We start from the raw sequence: 15450 nt of genomic DNA on the forward strand, positions 1-15450 counted from the left end.
CAAGCTCCGTAAGAACCTGGTGTGCGCTGGTTTTGCCCCATGTCAGCTTTACCCGATGAATATGTAGTAGCCAAAACCAGATGGCACATTTTGAAGCAGTATCAATTGACTAAAGACTAACCAATGTCTGCCAAGGCATCTAGCTGGCAAGGTGCATAAAAAAGAGCAACCGTGCACTGGCAAACATGCCAGTACGTACTTTTGAAAGCAACGATATGTATTGGTAAGTATACTGTCATAGCGGGCTCAGTTCAAGAAAAGTGACTGACTCAGTCATGTAGTGCTTGAAATAGCGTGGGTGTAGTATGCCGCATGTCGCCACACATGAACATTGCAGAGAACAAAACAATAAGCAGATGAAAGTTCATTGAAACCGGAAGTGCCAAGATGAGATTGTTTTTCAGTGTTTATGAAGAGAGAAGCATGCATATCTTTCATCCATTGAAATCAAAACAAACAATATAAATATTACCAAGGATGTTTTCATAGCCATAAAATCAGTCAAAGATCGTGTTTAAGATAGATTTACCAGCGTAAAAAAGACAGGACATTTAGGAAGGACACACACACATAGTGTGTGTGTCCTTCCTAAATGTCCTGTCTTTTTTGCGCTGGTAAATCTATCTTAATCATGAACCAACTCGCCCAAGCAGCCGTTTTAGCAAAGATCGTGTCCTTTCTTTCTACAATGTAGTCAGTCCCTTTGAGTAGTTAGTTTTCAGAGAGGAGAGTGAGCAATTTATACCAGTCTTTGAAACGAAATTGTAAATTCTCTGCAGCATGCAGCACTATATTACAGTAGACTCTCGTTAAACAAAACCTGAAAGGACCAGGAAAATATGTTCCGTTTAACAGAAGTTCCGTTTACTGAGAGAGGTACAGGGGTGCGGAATTCAACCACGAAACCAATCATATTAAAAGCAGTTGTTCCAATTAAGCAGCAGTTCCATTTAAGAGACTTTCGTTTACTGAGAGTTTACTGCATGCATTTGGCTCGCATGTTTACAGTAGCCTTGACCACTGAGCCACAGTGCTTTCTATGTTAACAAATTATTGCAGTGCCCCTTTAATAAAACATAACATTGATTGTGCATTCATAACCCAATTAAAAGTGGTGTGCTGTTGTCATGACATGCTGGTTCTGTTGCCATCATAGTCGCCATCTTCTGATGGTAATGGCAATGGCGCTGTCCGGGCTGGCTCTGACAATGTTGTGAACATGTTTTTGGTTGTGATCACATTGGATTGCAGTGCCCGAACAATTTTATTAGAGAAAGAAAGGTGCCTCAAATTTGGGTAAATATCGCAATTAATTGTGAGCTATTGCTTTGCATAAAACTGTTCCTGTAGCAGGTCAAAAATACCCATTTTTGACAGATTAGGTGAGTTGGAGGCATCGACTGTACCCTACACACCGTCAAGACCAACACTGGTGCAACTGTATTCACCCCGTGGGCATCACTGAGGTAGGGTATGTGCGAGGTAACGAGCCAAATTTAAATTAATTTGGCAAAGGTGAATTTCGGGACAGAAATAACAAAAGTTTGGTCCCATGTTAGTGTATGAACAGGCTGGGACCTTCGGTCGAGATCGAATTTAGCAAAATATAGAATTAAGCGAAGATGAATTAATGGAAGTCTACTGTAGTAAAAAATATCATGCCACTGTTCCTTTAAGGCATGGTGGTTATAATTTAATGAATTCTCGTGTAGGTCACAAAATTTAATAATATAATAATTGTTCGGGTTTTACGTCCCAAAACCAAGATATGATTATGAGAGATGCCGTAGTGCGGGGTTGCGGAAATTTTGACCACCTGGGGTTCTTTAACATGCACCTGGGCCACAGTATTTAGTAGAACAAACTGAGAGTTTGAATTCATGGCTATGTGCTCAGGCATAATGGGAATTCAGTCTTTTTTCCCCCCCAATTTTAACAGCTGACTGAAATAACATAGCTACACTCAGAAATGTACCTCATCATGTCACTACAGGCTCAGAAGGCAAGAGGAAAGTTCATAACTGAGATAAAAAGCAAATGCTGCTTCACAGACACTGACAAAACAATCATGTCAGACACAAACGCTTTGGTGCATATTGCAAACCTGCCCTGCAACACGGCTTTCACTACATCAGCCATTACGTAAACAAGTCATTGATATTGGACTACGCTGGGCCACAACCTCTGACAAACATTCATAAATACAGACAGAATTGCAAGAGGCAGAGATTACTGAACAGTATGAATGCATTGAATAATGGCTACAAAAGAAACTTTTGCTGCTTGTGACAGTAACAAGGTTCACTCTTACGTGCAGAAGTTATAGAAATGTCCTAAAGATGATGCCACTGCCCTTAAAGGAGCCATGACACCCGATTTTCGATCACAATCTGTGTTGGGTTAATGCTCGTGCGTTCACAAAAAAATCTGCCGAAATTTTAGCACATTTGGTCGCACACCTAATTCATAATTTGAATATTTTTATGACACGCGAGCGGCCTGAGAGCCAGGCAACACTGACACACTTGCAAGCCGTGACATATGCAGATGCTTGCTTTGCGAGCATCTGCATTCCAACGAATGATTTTGTTCTGTGGTAAGCTGCGCATGAAATCGAGTCATTTCAGCTTTCTTCAGCTTGGCACTGAAATTGAATGATTTAGAGTGACTGAACCTTTGGTAGAAGATGACGGCTTTGCTCCATGCAGCACATGACGTCTGGGTGCCGTTTATAGCCGGTGACTTCTAGGGCTCATTTTGCACTGAAATACTCTTTTACAGTTTATTTCTCATATATGTACAGACACAATAGACCCTCTACTTCTATTTCTTGCTGAAAACCACAATTTGTTGGGTGACTGTGTCATGGCCCCTTTAAAAACATGCAACAAGAATACTTTTTAAAAATGACTTAGATTAATGAATGAAATGTCTTTTTCATAGAGCTGTGCGAATAGCAAAATTTTGGGTGCGAAGCGAATTCGAATACTAAAGATTGAGTGCGAATCGAATCGAATAATTTCTAATAATTTTCGAATATTTCTCAAACATTTTTCGAATAATTCGAAGTGAAATTACAGAAAAAGTTGCAGAGAATCCCTAAGTATGTTCTTGTGAGATCGCAACATGAAAGTGTTTCTTTTCGCTAGGTTGATGAAGCGCTGGTGGGGTCATATTTCGTAGTTGTCTTTCTTATCAAGAGTGAGGCAATGTAGAGGCCGAATTGCATTTATGTACATGATTTGGTGCAACCAAAGTGTTGCCGACAACACTTTACACGTGATAGGCAGAGATGCCATTTCCTCAGCCTCTCCTTCTCTTTCAACTTCTGTGGAAGGCCAACTGATGTGGCAGACAAGGGTGTGCTCCCTTCAAGTCCGGAGTTCCAAATCTGCCTCGTAGACGTCGATATATAAGAACATCTGAAATTTTGGATGCTAAAAAGCTTCGGCGTCTGATTTTTCGGACTTCCTGCCCAAATTTCAGGTCCAAAACAGCATTGAGTCCCCAACTCTGCCACATTTTTCATCTCCATATCGGAACCAGCGTTTTCTTGAGTTAATACACTTGCGACCGTAGCGGAGCTTGAAAGGCAGCTTTGCCGCAATACGGGGGTGTGATGAGGTGAAGCATATTGAAAATCTAGGGACCATTTTCAACCGGACTTTGTCTCTTGGCTAAGTTCGACCGCAACGGAGCTTGAAAGGCAGCTTTGCCGCAATACGAGAGTGTAATGAGGTGAAGCATATTAAAAATATGAAGGGGTCACTTTTAACCGGACGTTAACTGCATTTGTCTTTGGGAAGTTCAAATAGTTCAAATAGTAAAATTTCAGTGCGAATCGAATCGAATAGCAAACACTATTCGAAAAATATTCGAAATTTCGAATATTCGCACACCCCTACTTTTTCAATTTAGTTCTGCATATTGATGTCCAAGTAAAACTTCAATAATCTTTCGACAAACATTCTACAAGCTTCTCTTAACTAGTTTAAATAACCGAATGTGCATATTAGCACAACATATAGTTTCAAAGTGTCAATGAATGAGAATGTGTACCAAAGTCCCGGCTATCCATGCGAGAATATTCCCGGCGGCTGTAGAGACTGGGTGGACTGAATAAGCGTGCGGAGCTGCTTCGACTGGGCCCTGCCCGGGCAACATCAAACATTGCTCCTCCCGCTGTGTCACGACTACAGCTGTGTACACCAACGATGTCCTGTAGGGGGAAAAAAAAGAAGCACTCTAAAACAAAATCAATATTTGGTTATGTTTTTTTTTTTTGGCATGCACAGCTCACTCCATACAGTAAGCAAACATAAAAGTATTGATTGAGAGCTTCGTCACAAGAACATTTTTTTTTAGAGAAACACCAAATTCAATAAACTGTTGCAAGCATAACTGATGGTCTATTAGAAAGACAAAATGGATCGCAAGAGATGGGAAGTGCAGCCGAGCATGGCAAAAGGCTAGGTGGAGCGACGAAATTAAGGAATTTGCAAGCATAAAATGGAATCAGCTTGTGCAAACCAGGGTGGGTTGGAGATCATTGGGTGAAGCCTTCGTCCTGCAGTGGACAGAGGACAGGCTGATGAAGACAACAATGATGAAGGATAACACGTTGGGCTAGTAGGGTGTAACTCGAGACGATGTTTACATTGACCGCGCCCTCCGGCGGCACACCAGGGTTGCTCGTGGTTGCCAGACGTTGGCAGTGAAACCGAAACCGAAACTGTTCCTACACACATATAAGTAACTTAGCCAACATCTAAAAAGGCTCAATTCAATAGTAAATTTCACACCAAAATCATGACCACACTGAAATACGAAGAAACACATAGACAGGACAGGCGCTCACTTGCAACTGTTTATTCCTTGAGGAATATAGGCTAATATAAATCCACTTCTTGCCAACGCATGCGCAATGTGCTCGATCCATCGTCCACCTAATCACACTATAGGACACATTCTAGATACCGCACTTCCCACTGATACAGGTTGATTGAAGTTTCACTTACACAATTACTACCCCGTTTGTGTATGAAAAACGCCTCCAAAATTTCCCGTGCTACCTTGTTTTTGCTTTTTCCCAAGATTCGAATCTCCGTGAAGTGTGGCGTGCATCCACATGATGTCACATGCGCGTATTCCTCAAGGAATAAACAGTTGCAAGTGAGTGCCCGTCCTGTCTACTCATTTCTTCGTAGTTCACTGTGGTCGTGATTTTGGCGCGAAATTGACTATTGAATTCAGACATGCACCAACTAGCCCAACAGCAAGTACTACTAAAAAGGCTCCATGACTACCTTGCTACTCCATGAAGAAATAGAATTGAGACAGAGAAAAGGGTCAAACAAGGAGATACAATTTTGTCGATGTTGTTCACTGCATGCTTTGCAGTATTCAAACGACTGGATTGGGAAGAAATAGGAATAAAGATTAATGGAGAATGCCCCAGCTACCAACAATTTGCAGCTGACAGAGTGGTCTTCAGCCATGATGGCCACAAAACGCAAGACATGATTATTCTACAGTCACATTAGTTGCACGGCCCACTAGATGGTTGAATAAAGGAAATAAGGTCACAAAAGTGAACAAACCGCTTCGTCTTTCCTGTTCCTTGCTGATGACTATGGCAGTGTGGACTCAGCCACTTCATTTCAGCTGGCCATTAGCACAGCCTTTGCATCGCACATTTTCACACAACACACTCTGAGGGTCATAGTAATAACTCAAGGCGCAGCCAAAAACACCCAACTTAGCAAGAGTTCAGTGCCAATAAAGGATGCATACAGTAGCTGGGACCAATAGACATGCTGGAATTAATTTTGTAATTTGTGTGATCTAAGCATGAAATATCACTGCAAGAAAATTTCAAGACAACAAATTTTTCGGGGCATTCTGTTGATTTTGTTGTAGTGGGATTTGAGTGTACTTGGTTATTAGTCAACAATAGATACAAAGGTTTTGACACATACAATGGCACTGCCTAGTAAAACATTTATTTTCTGCAACAAAATAGTGGCACTAAAAGGTGCCTTTCACCATAAGGGTAGGAGACGCTGCTAACATTCCACTGCAGTAAGTTAATGGTAAAAAAATATGAAGGTATTATTCTGATCGTTTTCATTTCACTCTTCCTGACGGTTTTTCAACATTTCAATAAAACAGAACAAGTGATATCCCACGTGTTTTCTCTTGCTTCATTGTCTATTAGCTTCGTGTAATTACAACACAGAATCAGGCCCCTTGGTTGCCCTTATTCTTTTTGCAATTCATGAAGTGCCATTCCACTTGAACACATGGGTGTGTGCACCCATGTTGAAATCTCATGAAAGAGCCATAACAATCTCAGACTGTGGCATTCAAAGACAACCACAGGCTTTTCAACATAGATTCTTCCGGAAAGCACAGGGAGCCCTACAACAATAGCTGCACAACACTGACATTCCGCAAGCAGGGAGTCGGAACAGACCAATAAGACAAGCAATAAAGTGTAAGATGACACCATTCTGAGAAGTGCACTTCTATGTGAGGATATGCACTAATGCAACCATGGGCATCTGTGTGGCACTTTGGTTGCTTTTCTTGGCAATACAGTACACAGACCTGGAAATTTATTGTAACTATTCATTCCAAACTTAATGAAGCTTTGCTTCATACAGGCTACTGGTCTTTTTACAGCGAAGCTGTATATGGCTAGGCGAAACCAAAATTTGTCCGTCCTATGCGTGCAAAAACTCCTAGCGCATATGCCACAGAAATTGGGCAAGCCCCACTACCCACCACTGGTGCACTAAAAATGAAGAATCTTGGTTGATACAGCGCACATGAAACGATGACGAAGTAAAAGAAAACACAGGACAGGCGCTGAAGAAGTTGTCCATAAAATGAAGAAGCTGTCCGTAAGAAAAACACATGTGCCATGGAAATTGGGCAAGCCCCACTACCCACCACTGGTGCACTAAAAATGAAGAAGCTGTCCATAAGAAAAACGCATGTGCCACAGAAATTGGGCAAGCCCCACTACTCACCACCGGTACACTAAATATGAAGAAGATGTCCGCGGGAAAAACGTACGCACCACCGAAATTGTGTGAATGCCACTATACTAACCAGTGGCCCACTAAAAATTAAGAAGGGAACACACACGTGGCAAACACGAATTAAGAGTTCTGGACAGACGTAACTGATAATTAAGAAATACTTTAATGAACTGTTGGGATTAACTCAGTGATAAACACCAGGGCCACACATTTCAGCTTCGCTGGTTAACCATCTGTGCAGAGAGCTGGGCAGTGATATCTAAATCAGTGAACATGAGGAGTAACGCAAGGACAATCCCAATTTACATAATTGCTGAGCACTTGCCTTTCCTGGTGGGCGCTGATGCAACTGATGGACGAAGTCATCCACGTGCGTGGATGGGGGCCGGCTTGTGTTAGGTGGCCGCGAACGAAATGGGTCATTTGCTCGTGACTGGTGGCCTAGGCTAACCCGAGGCAACCCCCGGCCCCGCATTGGCGCAACTGCAGTCATGGACACACAGTGTGAAAAAACAAGGAAGAGGCTAGATAAAACAAAAAGCACACTGCTTTCTGATAATAAACAGAAAGAACATTGCCATGAAAATGGTACACACATGGAAATGCACTACTCACTGAATGGCTTCTTGGTGCTGGGCTCTGTGCCATCTGATCCCATCAGCGTATGTGACTTTCGCTTGCTTCTCCTGTATATAACATGAAAAATTAATTACAATAATCATAACGGCACACTGGTCTTAGAGATGAAAAATCATGTAAAAAATCAAGTTTCTGAATATAGTATTTTCGTAACATACAGGCATTGTCGCAAGGGCTGACCAAGTTTCTTACATCTTGGATTGATATTTTATTTTATTTATTTATTAATACTGTAAGCCGAAGGCTCATACAGGAGTGGGCATACAAAAAAGTACTGCCAAAGCATCCATCTAAAGAAGACAGATGAGATCAAGAACGACACAGGAACAACTAAATACAATAGACAAGCTCTGTCAAAAAATAATAAAAATAAAATAAAAAATAAAAGAAGTCAGCATCCACATTGGGCACCTAATTAAAAGCCACGTTATACAAAATTGACAAATAAGCGACGCAGTGAGCCATATTCGCGCACGCGTATACACTCAATAACATGTCATCGCAAACACTCAACAGCACGTGCAAAAAAATGAGCATAAAAAAAAGAAAAAGAAAAGCTGCAGCTACAGTACAAGGACAGAAAACGCGTAGATACTGAGTATGCGGTAGGTTTGATAACATGCTACACATCGTAGTCATGGTTGCGATAACGACTCAAGGTGCAACTCGAGTGCCGATACAAAAGCAGCCACAGATTGCGAACAAACAATATCAGTTGGAAGTGAATTCCATAGTTCTATTGTTGAGGGAAAAAAAGAGCATTTCAATGTGTTACAACGGGAAATTATTGGCCTAATACATTTGACATGGTTGGTTCTACTAGAACGACGTCCGGGGGACGGCCTTATCCACAGAAATGTAATCAACGTATGTGATTTTTTTAACACCAACAGCTGTAGGCATGAAAGAACTAAGCACACGCAATCACGACCGGCGCGGCGAGTCCGACCGCGAACCGCACACACGACCATGCGAGCTCCAACCAGCTCGAACTCCTCCCGTCCTCCGACAAATAACAATGATGATGAATCTACGCCAACGCGATGGCAGAAGTGAATGCCAATCTCGAAGGCCTTGCTTTTGCGAGCAATTACGTCATAGACGCCATGTTTGTGCAATACAAATCTCGGAGGCTATGCTTTTGTCAATAGTAAATGCCAATCTCGAAGGCCTTGCTTTCGCGAGCAGTTACGTCATAGACGCCATCTTTGCAATTTGAATCTCGAAGGCCATGCTTTTGTTTGCATCAATTGAAAGATTCTGTTGCTTGCGCCTCTCATGCGGCTAATATTACCGGCAAACCAGGCCAAACTGCGTGAAAATGCACCATGGCCACTCTCTTTGGTAGTCACTCGGTCGGCTTCGAGCGCACTTCGCGACGTATCATAGGGGAACGGTCCGACAGTTACGACGCAACAGCGGGGTTCCCAATACATTGTATCCTATGGGAGCTATGCCGGGACCGGCGGAAAACGACGTAACAGCCGGGAAAACGCAGCAGTGAGGAACGTAACAGCGGGGTTCCACTGTATAATGAAGTATTAGACTTTTTTTAACTTCATGTCCAGTTCACCATGTATTCTTAACCAAAATAAACACAGCATGTTTATCCGCAACTTCAATGTAACAAATTTTCACTGCTGCTACAAAGAATACCGAAGCAATTAATTTAAACTTTTGCTGGTGCCAGTGGTGAGTGATGAATGATGAAATGGTCAGGTTACACAGTTACACATTATCAAATGAATCCAACAGACATTTAGGCCAGGGAACCATAGTACACATCAATTATTTGCTTAACTGTAGTGTAGTAAATATGAGGTAAATTGAAATGAATTAAAGTGGACGAAAAATCACCCTTTCTGTTGGTGAGAACAGAACCCACAACCTTCGAATTACGTGCCCCTTACTCAGCCAATTTAGCTACGATGAAAGGCGCTTCCCTGTTTACTTCCTTGGGTATTTTTTTGCAAGTAATCCCTGAGAGTGTTAGCCAGCACCACTCGTAGCCAAGGCGGCCAGCGTGGAACACTCGTTTCTGTGAGCACATTTTTAAAACCACAAGCTGCGCGACAGAGAGCAAGCTCTGAAGCAAAGCAGTGTCTTCTCCGGCAGGGGTATGGAGGAAAGGTGGAACACGAATGCTCTTCTTCTCACATACGAAGGGGGGGGAGGTGGCAAGAATGCATGCGAATGCCCTAGTGCACTGTTATCGTATTGAGCAGTGAACACCCTGCAACTGGCACAGTTCCGTATTTCATGCTCTGTGTGCCTTGCGTCAGCACTCGTTTCACTGAGTTCATTGTCCCAATGAGTCAATTGTGACAAGCATGAGTAGCCACAGAGGTGTCAGCACTAAATGCAACAAGCTCTCACTTCCCTTTCAAGCGAGTGCAATCGTTCAGGAAACAGATGTTGCTTACAGGGCTAGTATCGTGGAAGTGATCTCAAATGGGGAGAAAAAGGATATTGCTGCTTGCACTGTACTGCTTGTTTCAAGATATCATAGAGGTTGCTTTCCATGATATCGAAGTCGAGAAAAGCTATTCTGGACTCTCTGGACATCGCGTATTTTGCCACACCGGCCTTTATTACATTTTTTCTTTTTTACAGAAAGAATGGCCAAATGGTTACATCATGTCGCACTGACGCTGTAAGGACTACGTGACATGCTGCTCAAGTGCAACTGCTGTATTGCAGTGAAGCACATCTTTGCTGTACGGGAGGCGTATGACTGCTCTTTTCTTTCTTCCTTTTTTTGTCTCTCTCCTTCTTTTTTTTGCACTGGCAGCAACAGGGCTGGGGTTCACCTGTCAACCATCAACATTGTTATCTGGCATTGCCCGGTGGCTCTGTAAGGCCGCCGTTTCACTGGGTTTGCAACAAAATCAGGATTAGGTATTGCTGAAAAATGTGACCCTTGGAGCCACAAACTACTGAATATGGCGAAGCAGCATCTCTGACTACTTTCAGTTATCAAGAGTTACCTCGATCCCATTTTTTCATTTCTACTGTTAATTCAAAAACCCCCTTAATTTGAAGATTTCTTGTGGCCCAGTGACTGCAAATTAATGAGGTTTTACTGTATTCTTCTCAAAGACACAGTCCTAGAGTTTTTTTACCTGCTTTTCACCATAACTGCTTCAGATTATAGGACAGCTTCAAGTATTACTCACAGGGGTGACTTGGTGCTATCGACCCTTTCATCCCCAGGAAGGACCAGCTTATCCAACTCGCTGTTCAGGTTGAACTCAGGCAGTGTGCGCTCCATCATAGAGACCAGGTCAACCTCGACCTGTCAAGCAATCAATACAAGCAATGCTAAAATGGATCTGTTTAAAGCAAGCTATAGCAAGAAGCACAGGAAGCACAAGAAGCAAGGCACACAAGCTGTATTAGTTTACCATGCTGTAGATGTCCTAAAGATCCCGTAAAGAGGGTATTACATATTCATTAGTGGTGAGCCTGAAATAACTTATCAGCACCACAGATCTTCGAGCAATGCGGTAAGCAGTTATATATTGCATAAATGTTGAACAGGTTGTAGTGGCGATGTGATGTACAGTTAAACCTTGATATAATGAACTTCAATATAACAAAATTCTCAATATAATCAAGTAATGAACTCTCTATAACGTCATATCCACATAACCTTAGTGGGCATTGGGCTTGCTGTGTCCCGTCTGTAGTTACATGGTGTAACGAAGCATGTTCGTTTTTGTGATTTCAATATAAAGACGTTTCCCTGCTGCTGCAAAAAAAGACAGAGACAATGAACAAAACTTCTGCAGTTGCCAGGGGTCACATGGTTGAGTTACACATGGTTATTGCGAATACATCTTCAAAACTGCGCACCGTTTTATAGAGCAGCTGCCAAAGCAAAGCTCCAACTTTTCTAGTACCTTTTCTGGCCATGGTTTGCAACATGTTAAAAACCTCGAAGGCGATAGACTAGCGAGCACGGTGGAAGAATAAAAGAGGTGTGTGAATTGGCCACCAAACACAATAGACGACTCGCTAATGCAGTACGCTTGCTGTGACAGAAGCCGCAGGGTGTTGGGGGCCATGTATTGGGGTCTCGCCGGCTTGTTGCGTAAGTATGTAACCCACTTATAACGATCTCACATATAACGACCTATCAGTTATAACGAACATATTTGGGTGCACTTACGATTTTCCTATGTTAACCACTGAAGATGCGTCCAGATGTAGCGAACATTTTTCAAAGCCTCCTACTTTTACAACGAACACTTCAGACACGGTCGCGGTAAAAATATGTGCATACGAAGCGAAAAAAAGTTAAAACATGCCTTCTAAAGCGTGACAGGGGCGCGCGATCGCGCGTGCCCCGCTCCAGTTTACTTGCGACTACGATACCCAGATTCGCAAGCACCGCACGCAGATTTCCGACGCTGCGAGCGACGTCGCTCACTTTCCAGGCGTTTCTTCAGTGGTAGAATGGCAGTGAGGGAAAAAAAAAAGTAGGCAGCATGAAGCCTTGCGGTCAGCTTTCGCACAGTAACCTTTCCCGACGCCATTCTCTGCAGCTACGACCGCCTGCGATGAACCAAACAATGCCTTGGAACGCAAGAAGGCATAAATGCAAGAAGTGATAACCGCGATAACTTTCCATCGCATAAAGGTTTGCGTCTCTAAATTTGTCGACGCCACAATGTGCCGCAAAAGATCGTCCGTCTTTTCGGTAACGGCAGAGACTGGTCGATCGGTGATTACGACTTCCACGCGATTGCGGCGATGCCTTCGCGGATAAGCATCAGAAAAGAGCGAAGGCGAGGTGGCGGCCGTCGATGAACGTGCCATTATGCCTTATAACCGACAACCTTTTTTAACAACATTTTTTATATTTCTTAAACTTTGTCCACTTATTCTCCTCCACATCAGCTTTCACAATCATTGAAAACATACTGCATAATTTCGTTTCGCTAATAGTTATGGCCCCTCCAATGACACCCTTAGGCAAGGATTGGCAATTCCGACTTCTTGCCCAGCAAGTGTATAAAATGCAGGCAGGATTGGATTTCTTTTTATTAAAGGGGCCGACAACCAATTTTCATGGTACCTATTTTCTTGAGCGCAACGGAAAGCTCACCGGTCAGAGTGTCTAATCACGGAATGGCAACGTGGAAAACGCCCCAAAACATTTGTAATCAGAATTTTTCCATCTGCAGCGAATACGGAGTCATATACACACGAGACAACATATGCTGCAAACAGTGAGCGCGAGAGCAGTTAGTGTTTGAGTGCGGTGAGTTACTGCGCATGCGTGCACTTCGCGCCGTGGCTCGACATGGCCACTGGCGGCCGTGACAGCAGCACCGCTTCTCACCGAGCAGCTCCTTTACCTCGTAAGCAACACAGAATTGAGTGGGGCTGAATAATAATATACATACTCTAACTTTGAGGAATAATTATGGCACGCATGACAGCATCAGACTACGTACAGTAAAGTGACCTACTTCATAATCAAGCTTCAAGGCTCTTCCGCGAGGCTGCGCGACATACCGGTTTTTGTTACTTTAAGGAAAGTATAGGGGATGTTATTTCGTGGTAATTACGATGTAAATGTGAAGAAAGATAACTTGCCGCTGGCAGGGACCGAACCTGCGACCTTCAAATAATGCGTTCGATGCTCTACCAACTGAGCTATAGCGGCGGTCATCCCCTCGTCCACTTTATGAGTTACAATGTGTTACACGGAATTGTGTCACATCTCCTTTAACTGTAAAAGAGTGCCTGAACATCATCACTCGAGTTGTGTTCTCATTTTCGCTGGCAGTTTTCACATCACACTTACTGAATATGGAATACTCATGTGGTTCCAGTAGGAGGAATGTGCCATGGTTATGTTGCAAATGTGTAGCAATAAATTTAGCCCACTCACGCATTTTCTGTACTCCTGCCAAATTCATGGTAATGGAAGTGGTATCAATGCCATTAGAATTCAACTTAGATTATTTGTTTGGAAGACCTCTAAACTGTGTGATCTTATTAGTGGTGCCTATGCTCGAGTACACTGCAGATGTACATGAGTAGAGAGATAAGTCTTTGCAGGTACACCGAGTGTGCGTACACAATAGCTGCAGAATATGCAAAAGATGAAAACTTTATTGACAAGGTAAAACAGCAAAATAACTTTACGCAGTGCAAGTGTTGCGTTCATCACTGGTGCAAGCTTCCGAAAGAACACGGATGAATATTTATGCAACATATTATCACATAAAATACAGCCCAGATGGTTCCACCAAAATTTTCTTGAAAGGCATTAGAAGTTGCGGAATATCGATGTAAGAAGAAAAAGATTTCACATTTTGGTCATTGTACAAATTGTACAACCATGCGCACACCATATGCACGTGTATTTGCAGGTTTCAATCACACCAGATGATCGTAGTCTTTTTATTTGGTGCAAAAAACAATAAATTTTCCTAGTACAATTTGTACCCCGTATTACAGAGGGAGACAAAACATGTTCCCCCATTATACAATACTCAGCTTGACACACTGTTGCAAAAGTGCGCGCAAGACGACTAAGTTCTTGAATTTTCCAATTAGCTCAATGTATAAGACACGCCTTGAAGAATCAACGCCATCTACCACTGAGAGCTGGAAACAATAGCAAACATTCGTAACACTCTTTCTACAGTTCCTCCACGTAGTTCACACATCCCTTATTCTTCCACCATGCTGGCCAGAGTGGTGTTAATCTGTGGCACCGAACCTTCATGCTTAGTTGGCTGCCATTTTTACACAGAAAATGCTGCAAGAATGCTCTCCTCCTCATCCCCAGACAGAGAAAGATATAGAGAGTGTGTGGACACCCTAACGCATCATATTGCACATTCACGAAGCATAGTTCCATCTTCTGCACCGTGCATGTATTGCATCAGCACCTCATTTGTTGTTGTTGTTTTTGTTGCCATGTGGAAGTGACGAGCATGAATAACCAGATAGGTAGTACTAATACTAACCCTTTGAGGGTCAATGATATAAATATACGACGCCGTGTGCAGTTGAAAAATGTGCCAATTTTTTTACGATATTTTGCCCAGCAAGTGCTGTCACTCTGCAGGGTTGGAAGTAATTTCTTCCTTGCATTGCTGACCTTTAGTTTTCACTCCAAGGGTTGTTTAGGCCAGTGTCTCAGCCAATGCTCACACATCTGCGCAGCAGTAAGTTTTGGTTTCATCTCGCAGGCAGTTTACACTTGTTGCTCTCGCAGACTTATGTCTATCTGGTTTCTGATCTCTCAATGGGTGAACGCTTGATACTTACCAGTCTTGGGAAGTAACTAGTTACCGGTAACTAGTTACTCCTTTCAGCAACTTGTAACTGTAACTTTTTTACACAGTAACTGTAACGGGAAATACCGTTACAGTTACTGTGTTTTATTTTACCGTTTTTTATTAAAAAGATTATCCTACAGCTGCACTCGTTAAAGGCCGATGTTAAACACTTTCCACTTATTCGAACTACCTTCTTTATCCTCTCCACCATTCAACTTTCCACAATAGAGCTCCCCAAGGTCGGAGGTTGGTCTTTAACGCAAGTTCAAGTTTACTTGTAAGCTAAATCAATCCTGTTGCAACTGAACAGCTTGCTAAGTTCACGTCTGTTTTTTTTTCGGCATATATTTATATCCCTTTTGTCACTTCAGCTTCTCGGTATGTTCTTGGTGTACTGGTGAAGCATTAGGCCGCATAGTCTCCTTCAAGCATGGCTCCGAGCTAATCGTGTTTGACAGGCG

At 42.7% G+C, this 15450-nt stretch overlaps 1 protein-coding gene across 4 annotated transcripts in view; it reads right to left on the reverse strand.

Annotated features, from left to right (window-relative positions):
* The window catches only part of LOC119403119 (protein virilizer homolog), a 288697-nt gene that overhangs the window by 13470 nt on the left and 259777 nt on the right, over positions 1–15450 (reverse strand). For all 4 annotated transcript variants that reach the window (XM_049418016.1, XM_049418020.1, XM_049418012.1 and 1 more), the window contains 4 exons: positions 10862–10980; positions 7662–7732; positions 7372–7529; positions 4060–4219 (listed from right to left, as the gene is read on the reverse strand). In XM_049418016.1, the coding sequence (XP_049273973.1) occupies positions 4060–4219; positions 7372–7529; positions 7662–7732; positions 10862–10980 (508 nt within the window). The remainder of the gene's footprint in view (positions 1–4059; positions 4220–7371; positions 7530–7661; positions 7733–10861; positions 10981–15450) is intronic.

This window comes from Rhipicephalus sanguineus, chromosome 1 (assembly GCF_013339695.2).
Source record: "Rhipicephalus sanguineus isolate Rsan-2018 chromosome 1, BIME_Rsan_1.4, whole genome shotgun sequence".
NCBI lineage: Eukaryota > Metazoa > Arthropoda > Arachnida > Ixodida > Ixodidae > Rhipicephalus > Rhipicephalus sanguineus.